A 20,760-nucleotide genomic window follows, 5' to 3' on the forward strand; every position below is an offset into this window, starting at 1 on the left:
GACCTTGTTTTTGTGTTACTCTTTGTTTATAAAAAATCAGAATGGAGCCATTTTAAAGTATAACTATTTGTTTTTTATTATGTTTATTATTTATGTGTGTATATATATGTGTATATATATCATAATAAAAATATGTATATATCATAATATATGCATATATGTATATCATAATAAAAATATATGTATATATCATAATAAACATATATAACATATATCATAACAAATATATGTATAATAATATATATACACACACGTACACACATATATATGTATATATATCCTGAAATCTCCTAAGAGATATAAGGAAAAGAGCCTGTAAAAAGCATGGTTTGGATAGGTCATTCCTGTCTTATAAAGTCAATAAAATACACTATAGTATTCTTGGAACGAAAATGAAAATGATCTTACTGTTTTATGTGAGTTCGTATCATCATGTCGGAGTTTTAGTGTTTGGTTCCATCAGGCTGCAAATATTAACCCATATAGTGTATGTAATAGCTAGTGCTTATGCTCTAAGTTCTGTGAGATTAACCTTCAAGTATATAAGCATGCAAACAGCAGAACAACTAATGATTAGAAATAATTTTTCTTTGTAAAGCATTGCTGTACTTATTGCATTACTGGTCAAGGCATGATGTTTAGCAGTTCTACTCTTTGAGGTAAAGACACAGCCATTTAATATGTTAATCTCTTTCTGATTAAGGTTTAGATTCCTTCTGTGTATTTTTAGAATATAATAAATGTATATACCTTCATAAAAACATAAGGTTTATACGTTAATAATGTATATATCTATGCATACACACAAATATGTTTGCTATGATTTGGATATGGTTTGTTTGGTCTTGTCAAATCTTATGTTGAAATTTTATCCCCAGTATTGGAGATGGGGCCTAATGCGAGTTGTTTAGGACATGGGGTGGTTTCCTCATGAATGACTAGGTGCTGTCCTTCAGGTAATGATTGAGTTCTTGCTCTGTCAGTACTCAGTATAGTTCCCATGTGAGCTGATTCTTAAAAAGAGCCTGGCACCTCACTCCTCTCTCTCTTCCTTCGTCTCTCACCGTGTTATCTGCACACACTGGCTCTCCTTTGCCTTCCACCATGAATGGAAGGAGCCTGAGGTCCTCACCAGAAGCATATACTGTTTCCATGCTTTTTGTACACCCTGCAGAACCATGAGCCATATAATTCTCTTTATAAATTACCTAACCTCAGGTGTTTCTTATAGAAACACAAACAGACTAAGACAATGTCCATGTATTTCTGTGCATGTGTATATGTGCATACATGTATATATACACAAAATATAATTTTTCTAAGTATACACATATTTTAGAGGTGATTAATTTTACTTTTTGCCACAATTCCTTCCTGGAAACTTCATTTGAAACTGCATTAACACCTGTTATATTTTCTCATAAAATCACTGAATTACAAATAAAACATATACTGATGTATATTAATTGAGGTTAACACAATTTAAAATTGTGAAAATAGACCCTAACAGAGATTTTGAGATTTCAAAAATGTTTTACCTGAATTATAGCATCATTTCCAGAGAAAAAGGCATACTACCAATGAGATGGTTCATGTGAAAAGAATTAATATACACTTATAGAATTGCTAAAGGAACATATATTTCTATATTTGATGAATATCTATGGATCTCTCATGTGGTCTGAAGAAGAATTCTCTTCCTTTATTTTACTCTGCTGTGGTACAAATCAATGGAAGACATTCATATGTGAAACATACTTCCTTGGACTTAGGGGGATTTAGAACCTAAAGTCTATTTTAGGGCACGAAATTGGTTCATAGCACATATTTTTCTAGAATTATTAATGCTTATTTTATTAATAAATTTATTGTTATTAATAAATATTAATAACAATTTCTTGATGGGCTGCAGATAACATATTATGGGTTATTGCAATACCAAGAAGAGCAGCTATAATTTTACTCCCTTCCTCCTCCTCATTTAAGTTAAAGACACTGAAAAAACAAGTAAGTGACAATCACATTATAATAAAAAGTATGTCCAGTCTGTTTTTACCTGTTAGAAATAAATAAATAAATCCAGACTTTGTGATATGGTTTGGATTTGTGTCTCTGCCCAAATCTCATGTGGAATTTTAATCCACAATATTGGAGGAAGGGCCCTGTGGGAGGTAATTGGATCAAGGGGGTGGATTTCCCCCTTGCTATTCTCGCAATAGTGAGTTTTCACAAGATCTGGTTGTTTAAAAGTGTGTAGCATCTCCCACTGCCCTCTCTTCCTCCTTCTCTGGCCATGTAAGATGTGCCTGCTTCCTCTTCACCTTCTGCCATGGCTGTAAGTTTCCTGAGGCCTCCCCAGGCATGCCTTCCTGTACAGCGTGCAGAACTGTGAGTCTATTAAACCTTTTCTTTATAAATTACTGAGCCTCGGGTAGTTCTTTATAGCAATATGAGAATGAACTAATACACTTTGTAACTATATTACTGATTAACAACATGGCATATGATGTCCTCACTTGTGATCAAGGGATTCTTGTGTCTGGCAACATAATGAATGAGCTCTACTCATAGTCAATGAGCTCTATGTATGTTATAAATATACACAAGAGCACCAGAATTAAAATTCCTTTGTCCCATCAACTGACTTAATTGACATGAAGTAATAGCTATAGCAAGTGTTAGATATTTAAGACACATATCAATGAATTTTTGTGCATGTGAGTAAAGTTACATATGAAATATTTTGCTAACAGTTATTGAAATTGAGAAAAATTGTGAATAGGTATGTATAAACACATCAGAATGGTTGCTCAAGGAAGTTTGTTTTGTGTAATAAATTTCCCTGATGGAAATACAGTCATCTGAATTTATTCCATTCATTTTAAGTCTTTACCTAAATGCTATATGAATGCTGTAAGCACCTGTTTTTTATGGTGATGGGAGTGGTCGTTGGTTTCACAATTTAAAGCATGTTCAAAATACCAGCCCAACATCTTTTCCTCTCCTTCACCTGTTGTTCACTTTATTCAAACCTATATATAGAAATATGGTTCATTAATCAAAAGCAATGTTAGCATTAACCTCTTCTTTTAACCCTTTGTAGCCACTGCCAGTGTTACCAACATATAATTTTTTTTCTAGCTGCTTTGCGGAAAAAAGTTTAGTCAGATAACTGTAGTAAGACCAGAGAGACATGTTTCTATAAACGTGGAGGCTTTCTTGCTCTGCTAATTTCTCTGTGAATTAAAATCATGCTCAATAAGATTGCTTTTAGAATGTAAGATCTCCCTTGAAATAGTATAGATGGGAGCAGAACTTTAGTAAAGATGATAAATATATCATAATGCTTTTTATGATGTTGACATATGTTTGACAAGCCATCACAGTATTTTGTGTTCTAGTGGAAAGTGCTAAAATATTATACAAGACCAGTTATCACTGAGATTTAACATGAAGCTTCAAAGTTTTATTCCTAAAAATTGGTCAGACAATCATAAAATCTCTCAGCCTCACTAATGATGTGGAAAGAATTAGTGATGTGTGATTAGAGTATTAATTATTCACTAGCTAATGACAGAGAGATGAATTGTGAGACTTTTCACACCTTATTTAATGAATTGTATGTGGTCATCATACCATTCAGTATCAAAATATGAAAGACTGGTGAGGATAGGGATGTACACATGGTCTCCACATTTCATCCACGGAGTACTTACTAATTTCCAAAAGAGAAATTTCCAGCATAGGAAAATCTGTAGAGACAGATTAGTTGTTTTCAGGGGCTGGGGGTGGGGTGGAGTTGCAAATAGAGAGTGACTGTTAAGCGGTAGAGGGTTTCATTTAAGGATGATGAAAATTTTCTGAAGTTAGATAATGGTAATGGTTGTCCAACTCTGTGATTATATTTTTAAAAAACACTGATTTGTACATCTTTAAAATATGAATTTTAGAGTATGTAAATTACATTTCTAATGCTGCTATAAAAAGAAATGAAGACAACCGGTGGACACCACCACAACCAAATGACCAAACGCAATATTTCTTATAACAGGAAACATGGCCACAAATAGTACAAGCCCATTTACATTTTCATTAACATTCACATCATATCTTCGACTCTCTTATTACCAGGAATATTCATTCTGATTTTTACCCAGTAGAACTATTTTAAATCACACATGCCTGAGGTAGCTATTTAAATCTTATAATGGAATTGAAACTCATAATATCGAAGGGCCTTTTCATCTCATTGTTACTGTAATACTGAGTATTTTTTAGAACAATTCATCTGTCAGTAACCATTTGTGTCTGTATGCATTGGCATAGGGAATTCATAAATATCACCATTGTTCCCTGATGAAGTAACACAAATTGCTCTATTTCCCCAGAAATATTTTTATTAAAATGTAGGCTCTTGGTACTACCAACTGTATGTCTGTTTTTTCTGTTTTAATATATTTTTAACAGTAATATAGATGAGTGGCCGGGCGCGGTGGCTCAAGCCTGTAATCCCAGCACTTTGGGAGGCTGAGACGGGCGGATCACAAGGTCAGGAGATCGAGACCATCCTGGCTAACACGGTGAAACCCCGTCTCTACTAAAAAATACAAAAAACTAGCCGGGTGAGGTGGAGGGCGCCTGTGGTCCCAGCTACTCCGGAGGCTGAGGCAGGAGAATGGCGTAAACCCGGGAGGCGGAGCTTGCAGTGAGCTGAGATCCGGCCACTGCACTCCAGCCTGGGCGACAGAGCCAGACTCAGTCTCAAAAAAAAAAAAAAAAAAAAAAAAAAAAAATATATATATATATATATATATATATATATATATATAGATGAGTGAAGTGTCCATAGTTCCATGCCATATTACTTGTCTAATTTCTGTATTATATGCTCTATGAAAAGAATCTGGTCAAGTCAGTTTTGTACATGTTGGCTATTTTTTTTTACCATGAGGAACATCTGAAATCAAATGTTATCTTCTGCAAACTGGGTTTGTAAGAGAAACAAACATTATTATATTTATTTCCACTTCATTCTTGGAATAAAATTTATTTTCAGAATTATTTTCCTTAATTCTTTATCATTTTGGAAATATTTCAAGTGATAGTGTTTCTTTTGTTTGTTAATTTAGTAGTTGTCTTAGGTAACTTTGTCCACAAGCTTACTTTTAGATGATGATTCATGGGTCTGTGCATTAAGGAAATGTTCCCCCCACCCAAACAACAATAAAGGGATAAGAGAAGTAGAACAGGGAATTGATCACTCCAAATAAACATTTAAATTGAAATCTCAACAGCAACCTAATCCTGGAGGTTTCTCCAGAACTGAAATGACATCACAGTTTTTGTTGTGATTGGGGTGATGGAGCTGAGATTTGAAACTTCCACACCCACAGGTGTTGGCTATGGGCCTGCCCCAGGAAACATCCCAGGGAATATGTGTATAAAGGCAGAGCATCCATAGAATTTATGACAGTGGTCTTTTATTCCTTCTGTAGTCATATTTAAAAAATAATATTTCTTATTCTATGTGGTAGTGATGATGGTGTCTCTATGTAAACTATGTTATTTAATCTAAAATTATTGATTAAATATAGATAATTGGCTAATGAAATATTGATTGATCACTATGTTTAGCACAAGTGCACAATTTGTAGAAGTACTGATTTATGCTATCAAGGAAATTTAAATTTAAGAATGATATCGTATGGTAAAAATTACATATAGATATGAAATGTAATCCTGAATAAGGCCATCTGATACATGTGCTTAGGATCCATAGAAAAGAAAGATAAGATTAGTGTTTGTTAACCAAGATGATGTTGAGTGTGTGTATTTTACATAAAATGTTAACACATATCAATGTATAAAGAGAAAAATGTAGTTTCTTTCTTACTGGAAAATATTGTGTGTAGAACTGAGGTGGAAATCATTCAATTGCATGTAGTATATGTTTACCATTGATTTACTTGATAACTCATTATATTTCAGCTATGAACATTTTTTTACTTTCATCCTATTCTATATTTACTTATAGTTACTTGCATGAAAACGTGCATTTTACCTCAGCTAGTGACCATAAAGTACTAGTAGATGATAGATGGCTGATACAGTAGTGATATTTTCTTGGTATACTATAATGCAGATCAGCAATTAATAAGGCAGTATTAAAGTGGTATAGATATAAAATATAGCCCTTCTATTAAAAAAAATCAGTTGTACAAGAATAGAATTGTCATATAAGATAGACAATCCAAATATAGTTTAAGAGTGTTTTGTGGCTGGTAAATATAATAAGACAATTTCACAATGCTTTCATAAAACAGAGTATGCAGGTTATTGAAGGTAATAGTACTCTGTACTTGTTGAATAACTTTTGCAGAATATATTGCTTTCAGTCCTCAGACTGAAGGACAAAGAAGGACAAACACAAAACAAAAGGTCATCTAAATAAATGAGACTGATATATAAGAGATTTGGAGACTTGGCAGTAGAAAGAATCCTCAAATGTTCTAAATTTCTGAAATCTGAAGAGAAACCTTAGAGAAAAATTAATGATTGTATTTAAATATTTGAAGAACGATAATGGGGTTCAGGTTGTAGGTTTTGTTCTATGTTGCTCTGGAACAGAACTTCTGAAGTTACAGCTCTCCAGATATAAAACGGGCTGTTTCTGTGTTGTGAATGCCATCTGGTAGTGTCTCCCTAATAGTGTCATCCAAGGCTACATACCATTTGTCAGGCACTCCATAGAAGAACGGGGTAAATTAACTATGAGACACCTTCAACTCCAAACTTTCCTGAATCTGCGTTTTTGCACCTGTGCAGTTACAGTCTGTGTTCTATAGCACACTTGACAGTGAAATTTATGATATCTGTTAAAATATTTAAAAGTAAAAATTTTAAAAATCATTAACGTTGAGTAGATGGTTAAAAAAAAACAAAGTAAGTAGAAAGAAAAAATGAATAAATCATGTCTTCATCATTAAGGACATCTGGGATACTTAAATGCATCATATTTACTGCATCTGAAATTTTTATTGTATTGATATGCAATGTTTTCACTTTCAGGTTTTCACTTCCAGTTACTGCAACAGCAGAAAACTGCATTCTTACCATTTACCCCTATATGGCAATTCATCTGGATAAGCAAAACATTATTTTAAAGAATGGTAAGCTACGTATGACTTATTTATCTCTAACTCTCACTGTGTGGGTTCTTGGCCAATGTCTAGAAATAAAGTGAATTTAAAATTGTCAATTGTATTAAACTGCTGCCTCTGGTAGGAGCTGTGCTTGTCATTGAGAGTAGAATCTGTATGTCTCTTAATTCCAAAAGTTGACGATCTAGTTTGAATAGAATGATTTGGGCAAAAGACAATATAGCAAAAACATGCAGGTGTGACAGGAGGTGTAAGGCAGTGAATGTAGGTACAGGACCATAATGCTATGCCTGTTATTCTGTAGTAGTGGGAACCTTCTGTCATTTTTTGAGTATCAGTGATTTAGAAAGGGAACAATTCTTGGAATGTATGATGAATTAAAGTGGAACAGAGTATGGTCATTAGACCAGCCTGGAATTGCTGCGGGGAAAATTGTGAGAGAAGCTAAGAATACTAAACAAGCCAGTGAGCAGGGAGAAATATGAAAGGCAAGATACAGGGGATTACATTACAGAAAGGAGGAAGAGTGGGTAACAAAAAAAAAAATCCCATCTGTGTAGATCGTCAAGGTCTTAACTTTCAGTGCTGAATTAGAGGTCTTTTGTTTGTTTTTAACCAATTTTCTCATATTCTTCACTGATTTCTTCAAATATTTACAACTCTGATGAAACATATTTAGTCTTATTCTACCTTAATTTCAGGGGATGACTCTTTTTTCTTACTATTCAGAAGAAATAGAGGCCATTAAGCAGTACCACTCTGAACTTCCAAATACTTTCTTGGATAGGAACTGGATTTTGACAAGCAAGTCACAAGCATGTATCGTGACTCTTTACTGGTCACAAAGCTGGGAGCCAGGACTCTCTCTTGCCTTAACCCATTCCTTTGTCTGAATCCCTTTACCCAGGTACCTTTCTGAATTAAGTAACCTTGCTTATCTTTTCCTTTCTGTCTTCCTCTTAGCTGCTTTGAATGAGCATCTGGGAAGACAGCAGAGAGGAGAAAGGAGACTATATTTTCTCAGTGGCCAGCAGGCTCATTCCCAAAGAGCAAAAAGGGTAGCTGCAGGCCATGCATTCCTTATTAATTCTTTCCAAATCTGACAGTAAGATAAATCACTCAACTTCCCAGGGAGAAGGAGAAAAGTAGCAGAGGAAATTAAACAATTAGAATACTTCTGCTGCCTTTAACAGGAAAAAAAAATTCAGGGGTGAGGAAGAAGAATTTATCCATTATGCTGCCGTTACTAAACTACTGAGCACAGCTAAGACTGTTGACTGTTCTCTTTCTCCATCTTCAAACTTTCTCTGGGTTTCCACATACCATACTTCTTTTGGTCTCCTTTAACCTTTCCGACTGTTCCTTCTGAGCATCTTTCATAGATTCCTCTTCCTCTATCTGTACTTTTAAATTATTTGTGTCAGTAGGAGTTCTGACCCCTCTCTTCTTCCTTTCATGACTTCAGCTATAATCCGTGGGCTATATCTCTAGCCTTGTTTCCTCTCAGAGATTCAGGAATTCAGATCCAACTGCCTTCTGGATATCATTCATTCCCATAGGCACCCCCAAAACAACATATCCCAAACTGAAGTCCTCTCTCTGAAATTTTGTTCTCTATATACCCCATCTCTGTGTTTGTGCCTGTAGTCCATACAGGTGCCAAATCCGGAAACCTGAGTGCCATCATTGGCAATGTCTTCTCTCTCACACTCCACTTCCAGTCCACCAATTCCTGTCCCTTTTGTTGCCTAAATATTTATGAAATCCATTCACTTTTCTCCCTCTCCACTGCCACTACAAATATTCAAGCTGCCATAAAACCTTTCCAGGATTGTTGCAGGAATTTCTAAACCGTTCTCCTTCCTCCTACAATGGTCTCCCCTTTCACAATCCTACCCTCACGCCATTTACAAACTGAAAATTCATTTCTTTAATTCCCAGGTATAAAATCTTTCCATAGAATGTCGTTGCTAGGTGGATGAAGCCTACAAGACCACACATTAGCAAGTGGCTTAGTTTTCATTTCTGGACATTTTTCCCTTTATACTCAAGCCACGTTAAACTTCTGCAAGTTCTTTGAGCATCTTGATTTTTACTGATATTCTTTCTTGTGACTGAAGCATTTTACCCCCGACACCGTACACAGTTATGGAAGATCCCTGCCTCTGCATATAAAAATTATGTGTTTCTCTGGTGTATCCTCATAGCTCTGTGCAATTCTTCTGTCATGACCCTTACTACATTTTGACTTAACCTGCCTATTATCAATGTCTTTTTCTAAATGTTGCTACCTATAAAGTCTGTGAGAGTAGGAATCACCTCTCTCTTTTTCACCCTTGTGCCCATAGTGCCTCACACAGTGTCTAGCAGATAAAAGGTATTTTTTCAGTATTGTAAAATGGATTACTTGAATTATAAACCATCAGGGAGGCATCTTTTAGCTATATATTTTCATAAAAGAATGGGTTACATGTGAAATAGCATATTCTGAACACCAAAAAATTATTTTAAAGCAATTTATGGAATAATGCAGTTGGCAAAGTGGAGCTATATAGGAAGAGATAGATATCTCAAAATTTTAACACACATTGTCAAAATTTAAAGATTTTTTTTTTTTTGGCCGGGCACAGTGGCTCACGCTTGTAATCCCAGCACTTTTTGAGGCTGAAGCAGGCAGATCACGAGGTCAAGAGATTGAGACCATCCTGGCCAACATGGTGAAACCCCATCTCTACTAAAAATACAAAAATTAGCTGGGCATGGTGGTACGTGCCTGTAATCCCAGCTACTCGGGAGGCTGAGGCAGGAGAATTGCTTGAACCCAGGAGGCGGAGGTTGCAGTGAGCCAAGATCACGCCACTGCACTCAAGCCTGGCGACAGAGTGGAACTCCTTCTCAATTAAAAAAAAAAAAAAAAAGATTTTTTGACTAATATCGACATAATATTTTTATATTCTACTGTACTTCAAGGGGGGAGGATTTCAGATTATACAGCATAATAGTTATGAAGAGTCACACAAACTGGATGGCAATTCTCATTTGTGTTCTAACCACACTATTATGCCATATGATTTTATCTTTTATTCTCAAATTTTCAAATTTACCATCTTTTATTAAGCAAAACGTCCATGACAGAACAGTAACAGAATACTGATAATATCTGTTTTATGTATTTAAAAGGGCTTTTGTGAGGAACCATAGACTGCAAATACATGGAAATTATTGTTATTAATATTACTTCATTATTATTTGCTATTATCACTGTGGTTGTGATTGCTTTATCACTTTTGTATGCTTTATAATTTACTTCCAGAAAATAATTATTAATTACTGGGCAATAAATAATATTGTTATCTCTTTAAAATAAATAAATAAATAAAACATTTTTGTTAGATTATTAAGCATAAAGTCTATATGTTAAAATAATGCATCCATTTGGGGAAATATTTCAAAAGAAAGAAATTATAATTCTTAAATATCCTGAAATATCTTTAGTAATATGTATAGTAATAATTTCTAATATATATTTAATGCTTCCCAGGTATATGGTGTTCTGCTAAGTGCCTTCTATTTGTCCTTTAAATTAGTCCTCCTAGAAGTTCTGAGTTAGATGCCCTTATATATCTCGCTTTACGAATTAAAAATCTGAATATGTAGAGAGAGTGAGCAGCTTATCCTGGGGAATTCTAATGAAATTTGAGGCCTCAGATCCCACACACTTTGGTAGTGTGTGCTAGGGTATGATGTGATCAATAAAGGTAAAATCTTAAAATACATCGAATGTGTCCAAAAGTAAAGCAGTATGATTATTTTAGTATAGCTCATCTGAAAATTCTTTTAAAAAGTGAATTATTGAGTTTAGTTGAAAGGGTATAGATGTGGCTTTGCGTTCCACTAGGAACTTTTTATCATTTAATGGTAAGTTAAAAACATTTAGCCTAATGCATCTACCACAGATAATCTTATCATCGAGTTCTCTAAGGCTCACTTCTATGAAGTCTATAGTGGTGTAGCATTCTGGAAATAACGCACACCTATTGACTACAGAGTCTCAAGCAAATTCTAAATGACTCTGTTATGAAAGAGGGAAGAAACTTAGTATATAATAGCTCATTTGTATTTGTTATTGCCTTTAAAGTAATCTTCACAACAAACTCATGATCTCAGAACCTTTGGTCTCATTTTATGGATAAATACACGTTTTAAATAATTTGTATCACATACTCACAGTTTAACTGTGAGTAGGAATAGGGGTGCCAAGTTTTCAAGTCAGATTTTTCCAACTGCAGAGTCTATGCTTTTTTGACAGAATTAGACTGAGTGAGGAGCTGGGACTTGACACCAGGGAGGGGCTTGGACGTGGACCATTTAGAGGACTAGCTAAAACAGAGTGCGGGCAAAATCAGCTTTCTTTTCCTTTTCCTTTTTTTTTTTTTTGGAAACAGGGTCTCCCTCTGTCTCCCGAGCTGGAGTGCAGTGGCACAATCTCGGCTCACTGCAGCCTCCGCCTCCTGGGTTCAATAGATTCTCATGCCTCAGCCTTCCGAGTAGCTGGGACTATAGACATGCGCCACCACACCTGGCTAATTTTTGTATTTTTACTAGAGATGGGGTTTCACCATGTTGGCCAGGCTGGTCTTAACTCCTGACCTCGGGCGATCCCCCCACCTTGACCTCCCAAAGTGCTGGGATTATAGGCGTGAGCCACCTCACCTGGCTGCAAAATCAGCTTTCAATCAGACATGCCTACCAGTGTGCCATGTCAACTTACCATTGCCATGGCAACATTTGGGAGTTACCGCCCCTTTACATGACAATGACCCAAGGACTACTACCCTTTCCCTAGAAATTTCTGCATAAACTGCCCCTTAATCTGCATGCAATTAAAAATGGGAATAAATATGACTGCAAAACTGCCCTGAGCTGCTACCCTCTGCCTAGGGGTCGCCCTGCTTTTCAGGGGCAGTCATGGAACTGTAATACTGCTGGAGATGTAACACTGCCTCTTCAATTAAGCTGTTTACTTCTACCTCTGGCTTGCCCTTGAATTCTTTCCTGGGCAAAGCCAAGAACCCTTGCAGGCTAAGGTCCACTCTGGGGCCCACCTGTCCTGCATTAAGACTTTGAATATATGTAAATTGCATATGTATTTTGAGGCTTGGCCGTAGGTCACACCTGGTCAGCACTGCCTTTGGTTGGATTCAAATTTACACTGTGGCAGACCCTAATATATGTGTAGCAACTGTAACTGAAATCAAGATTGAAATCTGTACAAAAATGATATTAGTTTATAACCAAGCTGTGATATTACAGAGAGTTAACTAGGGAAGAAATTACTTTTTCTGGTGACTCTTTTCCTATATCTTATTTTGAACAGTATCTGTAATAATTTCATTTATTTGGATGTAGAAACATTTAAAATGTTTTCATATTCTTCTTTACGCTAAAGTTGAACATTGTTCATTCTCTAATAACTTCGATGTACCATAACAATTGCCTTACCAAAAAAATTCATTTAGTTTAGAAAATTGTATCAACTTTTATGTTATCTTTTTCCTATTTGACATCTTATCTGATGTACAGTGGGTGTTTAGACTTTTTTTTTACTTTGTCATAGATAGATGGATACATAGATAGATACATCAATAGATAATAGATAAACTCAGGTTAAATAATGGTATAAGGAAATACATGAATGCATATTTTGCTTACTGTGATCCAATGTGTCATTTGTAGATAAGGATGAATATCTTAGCAAGACTGGAGACGGTGTTTTGCCTCCCTGCCGGGATGCTAAATCACCCCGTCCTGCTTCCATTAAAAAGACACACACCACTAGCAAATTCAATGATGCTGAACCTGCAAAGGGAAAGTTATTTATTGGTATGTAGCAAATATATAGTGTACTTTCCAAAATTAGTCCATGACATGATCTGCTTAATATCTTTTAATTTAAAAGTTAGGTTTTTACAAGTAACAAGAAATTAATGAAGAAAATTGGGAATTCATCATTAATTTTAAATGGATCATCTGTGTGGAGAGTTGTCTTCAAGGGTCAGTAGTAGAGATTCTTTAATGTTCTTGGTTCATGGCACTCTTACTGTTTCAGTATTCACTTTTCCAAATGCCAAAATGTACCACATAGTTCAATTTATTAAATGCATTGGGACAAAAATGTAAGACTAGTAACTTACGTGCTGTCTAATAGATATTGCTGTAATATTTAACAAAAATGTTAATACTTGTGGAGCCTCTGTAAATTTACTGTGACATCCCAAGCACTCTCTGTGCACAGTTTGGGAACTGCGGAACTAAAGACTTGTCTCTTCATTATTTAACTAACTGTAGCCAAGGTTTCCTGTCTTAGAAAGAGGTCAGCACAGATAAATATGTGAGTTTCCTACTATTATTTGCAATTAACTGTTCAAATGTTTATTCTCTGGATGTAGGTAATATTGAACATTTTTTTCTTTTTATTGAATGGACCAAACCAAATTAAATAATATGAGGTTTTTAGTGAGTATGTGATTGTGCCATTATATAGCCAGATATTTTTGGAAAAAAAAGATGAAATCATTTTATATTCTTGAAAATTACTTTAACTTGTAAATGCTTTATTTTATTAAAGTACTTGATTTGGATAGAAAGTCATTTGGGATCTAAAGCAATATTGTGTTTGTGTAATTTATTCAGATGAGATTAAATTTTTTCTACTACATAATGCTGAAGATCGTCAATACATTTTGCTAATGTAATAAAAAATGGAAGATTCCACTTCAGGGAATATTTTCACCTACCATTATGGCAAGAAGAAAATGTAACTTTTATTTATTGAAATCCACCTATTGTTAAAACGTTTCTCTTAGGTACTTCAAAGTAAATGTATTTTCATTGTTTATTTTAAGATACAGTAAATTGACTCAGAATTTCTTTGAGAGCATAGAATAATTGGTAGAATGGGTTCTATTAGTCTGCATACAAATGACAATAACTGACAGAATATTTTACTCCTGGTCAAGTAGCCCCCTTTTTTTTTTTTAACAAACTAATTTGAATTTTAGGAGTGGAAGTACTGCCTGAACATTTGCACTTGGATGAAAGTGAAACATCAAAGGAAGATAATGGATCTATGGAAAAGGAAAACTATGAACAATTCCTTTCTCTTGAAGAAGGAACAAAGGCACACTGCTTTTTTGAGAAGGTTGTAAATGCAGCACACACCTGGTTCAGTCTCTTTGGCTGGCCTGAAGGACCCCATTCTTTTTCTATTCCAGAGACTATAAGAAGGTGAGAGTCACGTGTTTCTCTAAATTCCTTGCTTTGTATCGCATCATAAAATACAATCTATTGATTGCGATTATATTAAGTGAAATACAATATGAAATAATTTATTCTGGACTGATATATTATGAAGCATCTCATAATTTATTGTTGTTATTGCAAGAAGAGCAAAATGATGCAAACACAAATTTTTTAGTATAATGTCATCTTTAATTTCTTTTAAATATCTGATAATTTTAGGTAAGCACTGAAATTCTCTGAACCTCACCTTCCTCATCTGTGATATGAGGAAGGTTATCCTATGAGTAGGAAAGCCTTTTAAAGTTATAAATTTTATAAATTACACATTGCTGTGTACATAAACTATTAGCCCTCGATCGAGATTATAGCCAAGTAGACAGGTAATGGTATTAATGAACAATGAGGGCTCACTTTTCTTTGACATGATTTCCTCTTTTACAGTGCATTTACTTCCCTTCTTTCATGTGTTGTGTTATTACTCAGTATGTCTAAAATAGTTCAACTGTTTCGGTTATATCAAGTGACTTAATTATGTGTTAATTTAAACAGGAGTTTAGGCCTGTTACTTGTTATAATGTTGTTGGTGTGATATGCTCTCACAGCTTTTCCACCTGCTTTCTCAGCAATGAGTTAACTTGCTGCAACCATGGTGGGGAGTACAGTACTCATACCTATAGTGGACTATGGGCTATTTATAGAATTTCTGCTCTATAGTCGAGGGACCTAGGTAAAACTAAGGCTACAGTTTTCCTATATGTTACCTTTTTCAGGTTTTTAAATTAATAGGACAAATCTAGCTTCATAGAATGATTTGGCTAATATTTCATCTTTGTCCCTGCTGTGAGAAAATTAATGCAATAGCTACCCTGAAAATTTATAGTTTTCATCATAAAATCATTTGTTATTGAAACATTTTTTGAAATGTTTGTGCATCTTCTTTCTTGAACCTGAAGATAGAGATTGTCAGACATGCTCTTTGTTGATGTGGACCTTGGATAATTTCACTCTTTAGAAACACCACTTCACAGCAATAAGGAAAATAAGGTCCAGTTCATCTGTTGATTTCTAAGATATATACAAGCAGAATAGCAGAAGACAAAGGAATTATTTGAGGGGATTTCCTATTTATTGATTAATTCTTAGTCTTTTCTTTTTTATAAGACTATGAAAATTTTATTAAGTTATATTTTGTCTTTTACAAGAACTCTTCTTCATAAACATATTTTGGGATCTAGTTAATGAATTAGATGACTTATGGGATTTTATCAATTTTTTGAACAAATTGCAATCATATATAATTATAGGGTACACAGCATTAATATGGTATATATATGTATGGTGTGGAATAATTAAATCAAGATAATTAACATATTCGTCATCTTAAGTATTTATCATTTATTTCTCTTGTATAATTGCAACCTTGTATAATTTGACCAACATCTCTTGGGTCCCTGAACCTTTAGCCTCTGATAACCACCATTTCACTCTCAGCTTCAATGAATTCAACTTTTTTAGATAAAATGCATGAGTGAGATCATGTAACATTCATCTTTCAATGCCTGGCTTATTTCACTTAGCATAATGTCCTTCAGGTTCATCCATGTTGTCAAAAATTACTGGATTTCACTCTTTTTAAGGCTGAGGAGTGTTTCATTTTCTTTATCCTTTCATCTGTTGATTGACACTTAGGTTGATTCCATATCTTGGCTATTGTGAATAATGCTGTAATAAACCTGGGAGTGATTATATCTTTTCAATATACTGATTTCATTTACTTTAGATACCCAGTATTGGGATAGGTGGATTATGTGGTAGCTTTATTTTAATGTTTTAATTTTAAATTTATATTTATTATTTTGTTATTTTTATTTGTTTTTATTTTATTTTATTTTTTGAGACAGAGTCTCTCTCTGTCACCCAGGCTGGAGTGTAGTGGCGCAATCTCAGCTCACTGCAACCTCTGCCTCCCAGGCTCAAGCAATTCTTCTGCCTCAGTCTCCCAAGTAGCTAAGACTACAGGTGCATGCCACCATGCCCGGCTAATCTTTGCATTTTTCATAGAGACAGGGTTTCACTATGTTGGCCAGGCTGATCTAGAACTCTTGACCTCGTGATCCACTTGCCTGGGCCTCCCAAAGTGCTGGGATTACAGGCATGAGCCACCGCACCTGGTCTCTTGTTATTTTTTAATAATTTCAACTTTTATTTTAGATTCAGGGGTCCATGTGTAATATACATGCATATATTGTATGATGCTGAAGTTTGGAATACAAATAATCCTATCACCCAAATAAAGAGCACAGTACACAACAGTTAGTTTTTTGACACTTGTTGCATTCCCTCATGTCTCCTTCTATTAGTCCTGAGTGCCTTTTGTGACCATCTTTTTGTTCATGAGTAGCCAATATTTAGGTCCCACAAGAGAGAGCATGCGGTGTTTGGTTTTTTTGTTCCTGTGTTTATTCACTTAAGATAATGGTCCAGCTGCATCCATGTTGCTGCAAATGACATGATTTCATTCTTTTTTATGGTTTCATAGTATTCTATGGTGTATATGTACCACATTTTCTTTATCCAATCCACCATTGATGGGGAACTAGGTTGATTCTATGTCTTTGCTATTGCGAATAATGCTGTGATGAATATAGAAATGCATATGGCTTTTTGGTAGAATGATTTATCTTCTGTTGGATAGTACCCCACCATGGGATTGCTGGGTTGAATGGTATTTCTGTTTCCAGTTCTTTGAGAAATCTCCAAACTGCTTTCCACAGTAGCTGATCTTACTTGCATTCCCACCAATAGTATTTATTTATTATTTTTATTTTTTTATTATACTTTAAGTTCTAGGGTACGTGTGCACAACGTGCAGGTTTGTTACATATGTATACTTGTGCCATGTGGGTGTGCTGCACCAATAGTATTTAAACATTCACTTTTCTCTGCAGCCTCACAAACATCTCTTGTTTTTGCCTTTTTAGTAATAGTCATTCTGACTGGTGTGAAATGGTATCTCACTGTGATGTTGATTTGCATTTCTCTGATGTTTAGTAATGTTGAGCACTTTTTCATATGTCTGTTGGCCAGTTATAGATCTCCTTTTCAAAAGCATCTGTTTATGTTATTTGCCCACTTTTTAATGGGGTTGTGTTTTGCTTTTGAACTGTTTCAGTTCCTTATAGATTATGGATATTAGACCTTTGTCAGATGCACAGTTTGCAAATATTTGCTCCCATTCTATAGCTTGTTTGTTTACTCTGTTAATAGTTTCCTTTGCTGTGTAGAAGCCCTTTAGTTTAACTGGTCCCACTAGTCACTTTTTTCTTTTTGTTGCAATTGATTTTGAGGACTTAGACGTAAATTCTTTCCCAAGGCCAATGTCCAGAATGGTGATTCCTAGGTTTTCCTCTAGAATTCTTATAGATTGGGACTTTATATTTAAATGTTTAATCCATCTTGAGTTAATTTTTGTATATGGTGAAAGTTAGTGGTCTACTTTTAATCATCTGCAAATGACTAGCCAAGTATCATAGTATCATTTATTGAATACGGAATCTTTCTCTATTGCTTATTTTTGTTGACTGTGTTGAAGATTAGATGGCTATAGTCATACAGCTTTATTTCTGGATTCTTGTTCTGTTCTGTTGGTCTTTGTGTCTGTTTTTGTACCAGTACCATCCAATTTTGGTTCCTGTAGCCTTATAGTACAGTTTGAAGTCAGGTAATACAACGCCTCCACCTTTTTTTTTTTTTTTGCTCAGGATTCATTAAGTCATTTGGATTTATTTTTGCTCACATACGAATTTTAGAAAAGTTTTTTTTTAATAATTCTTTGAAAAATAGCATTGGTAATTTGGTAGAAATAACATTGAATCTATAGATTGCTTTGGGCAGTAAGTCCATTTTAACGATATTGATTCTTCCAACCAATGAACATAAAATGTTTTTCCATTTGTTTGTGTCATCTATGATTTCTTTCAGCAATGTTTTATAGATCTCCTTGTATAGATCTTTCACCTCTTGGTCAGATGTATTCTTAGGTATTTTATTTCTCTGTGGCTGTTGTAAATAAGACTGCCTTCTTGATTTGGCTCTCAGTATGAACATTATTGGTGAATAGAAATGCTACCAATTTTCATACATTGATTTTGTATCTTGAAACTTTACTGAAGTCATTTATTAGTTACAGGAAATCTCTGGGATGCAGCAAAAACATTGTTAAGAGGAAAGTTTATAATGCTAAACACCTAACTCAAAAAGTTAGAAAGATTCCAAATTGCTGGGTGTGATGGCTCATGCCTGGAATTCCAGCACTTTGGGAGGCTGAGGTGGGCATGTTGCCAGAGGTCAGGAGTTCAAGACAAGTCTGGCCAACATGGTGAAACCCCGTTTCTACAAAAATACAAAACAATTAGTCAAGCATGGTGGCACACTCCTGTAGTTTCAGCTACTAGGGAGGCTGAGGCAGGAGAATTTATTGAACCCATAAGGCGGAGGTTGCAGTGAGCTGAGGTCATGCCACTGCACTCCAGCCTGAATGACAGGGCAAGACTTGGTCTCAAAAACAAAAAAAATCTCAAATTAAACTTCATACATTGAGGCACTAGAAAAACTACATTTGCTGAGGAGTGCTTTACTTCCAACTATGTGGTCAATTTTGGAATAAGTGCGATGTGGTGCTGAGAAGAATGTATATTCTGTTTATTTGAGGTGGAGAGTTCTGTAGATGTCTATTAGGTCTGCTTGGTGCAGAGCCAAGTTCAATTCCTGGATATCCTTGTTAACCTTCTGTCTCGTTGATCTGTCTAATATTGACAGTGGGGTGTTAAAGTCTCCCATTGTTATTATGTGGGTGTCTAAGTCTCTTTTTAGGTCTCTAAGGATTTGCTTTATGAATCTGGGTGCTCCTATATTGAGTACATATATATTTAGGATAGTTAGCTCTTCTTATCGAATTGATCCCTTTACCATTATGTAACGACCTTCTTTGTCTCTTCTCATATTTCTTGGTTTAAAGTCTGTTTTATCAGAGACTAGGAGTGCAACCCCTGCTTTTTTTTTTGCTTTCCATTTGCTTGGTAGGTCTTCCTCCATCCCTTTATTTTGAGCCTATGTGTGCCTCTGCACATGAGATGGGTCTCCTGAATACAGCACACTGATGGATCTTGACTCTTTATCCAATTTGCCAGTCTGTGTCTTTTAATTGGGGCATTTAGCCCATTTACATTTAAGGTTAATATTGTTATGTGTGAATTTGATTCTGTCATTATGATGTTACCTGGTTATTTTGGCTGTTAGTTGATGCAGTTTCTTCCTAGCGTTGATAGTCTTTACAATTTGGCATGTTTTTGCAGTGGCTGGTGCCAGTTGTTCCTTTCCATGTTTAGTGCTTCCTTCATGAGCTCTTGTCAGGCAGGCCTGGTGGTGACAAAATCTCTCAGGATTTGCTTGTCTGTAAAGGATTTTATTTCTCCTTCATTTCTAAAGCTTAGTTTGGCTGGATATGAAATTCTGGGTTGAAAATTCTTTTCTTTAAGAATATTGAATATTGGCCCCCAGTCTCTTCTGGCTTGTAGGGTTTCTTCCAAGAGGTCTGCTGTTAGTCTGATGGACTTCCCTTTGTGGGTAACCTGACCTTTCTCTCTGGCTGCCCTTAGCATTTTTTCCTTCATTTCAACCTTGGTGAATCTGACAATTATGTGTCTTGGGGTTGCTCTTCTCGAGTAGTATCTTTGTGGTGTTCTCTGTATTTTCTGAATTTGAATGTTAGTCTGCCTTGCTAGGTTGGGGAAGTTCTCCTGGATAATATCCTGAAGAGTGTTTTCCAGGTTGGTTCCATTCTCCCTGCCACTTTCAGGTACACCAATCAGATGTAGATTTGATCTTTTCACATAGTCTCATATTTCTTGGAGGCTTTGTTCATTTCTTTTTACTCTTTTTTCTCTAAACTTCTCTTCTTGCTTCATTTCATTCATTTGATCTTCAGTCACTGATACCGTTTCTTCCACTTAATCGAGTTGGCTACTGAAGCTTGTGCATGCATCACATAGTTCTCGTGCCATGGTTTTTAGCTCCATCTGGCTTTTTAAGGTCTTCTCTACGCTGTTGATTCTAGTTAGCAATTTGACTAATCTTTTGTTCAAGGTTTTTAGCTTCCTTGCGATGGGTTCAAACTTCCTCTTTTAGCTTGGAGAAGTTTGTTATTACTGACTTTCTGAAGCCTACTTCTTCTGTCAAATCATCAAAGCAACAATGGTGCTGGGAAAGCTGACTAGCCATATGTAGAAAGCTGAAACTG

The 20,760-nt window shown here is 35.3% G+C and overlaps 1 protein-coding gene across 1 annotated transcript in view; it reads left to right on the forward strand.

Annotated features, from left to right (window-relative positions):
* The window catches only part of CFAP47 (cilia and flagella associated protein 47), a 429,680-nt gene that overhangs the window by 113,395 nt on the left and 295,525 nt on the right, over positions 1–20,760 (forward strand). Inside the window, exons 27-29 of the mRNA XM_015443631.3 lie at positions 7,069–7,169; positions 12,897–13,043; positions 14,222–14,447. Coding sequence (XP_015299117.3) covers positions 7,069–7,169; positions 12,897–13,043; positions 14,222–14,447 — 474 coding nt within the window. The remainder of the gene's footprint in view (positions 1–7,068; positions 7,170–12,896; positions 13,044–14,221; positions 14,448–20,760) is intronic.

This window comes from Macaca fascicularis, chromosome X (assembly GCF_037993035.2).
Source record: "Macaca fascicularis isolate 582-1 chromosome X, T2T-MFA8v1.1".
In the NCBI taxonomy this organism is placed as follows: Eukaryota; Metazoa; Chordata; class Mammalia; order Primates; family Cercopithecidae; genus Macaca; species Macaca fascicularis.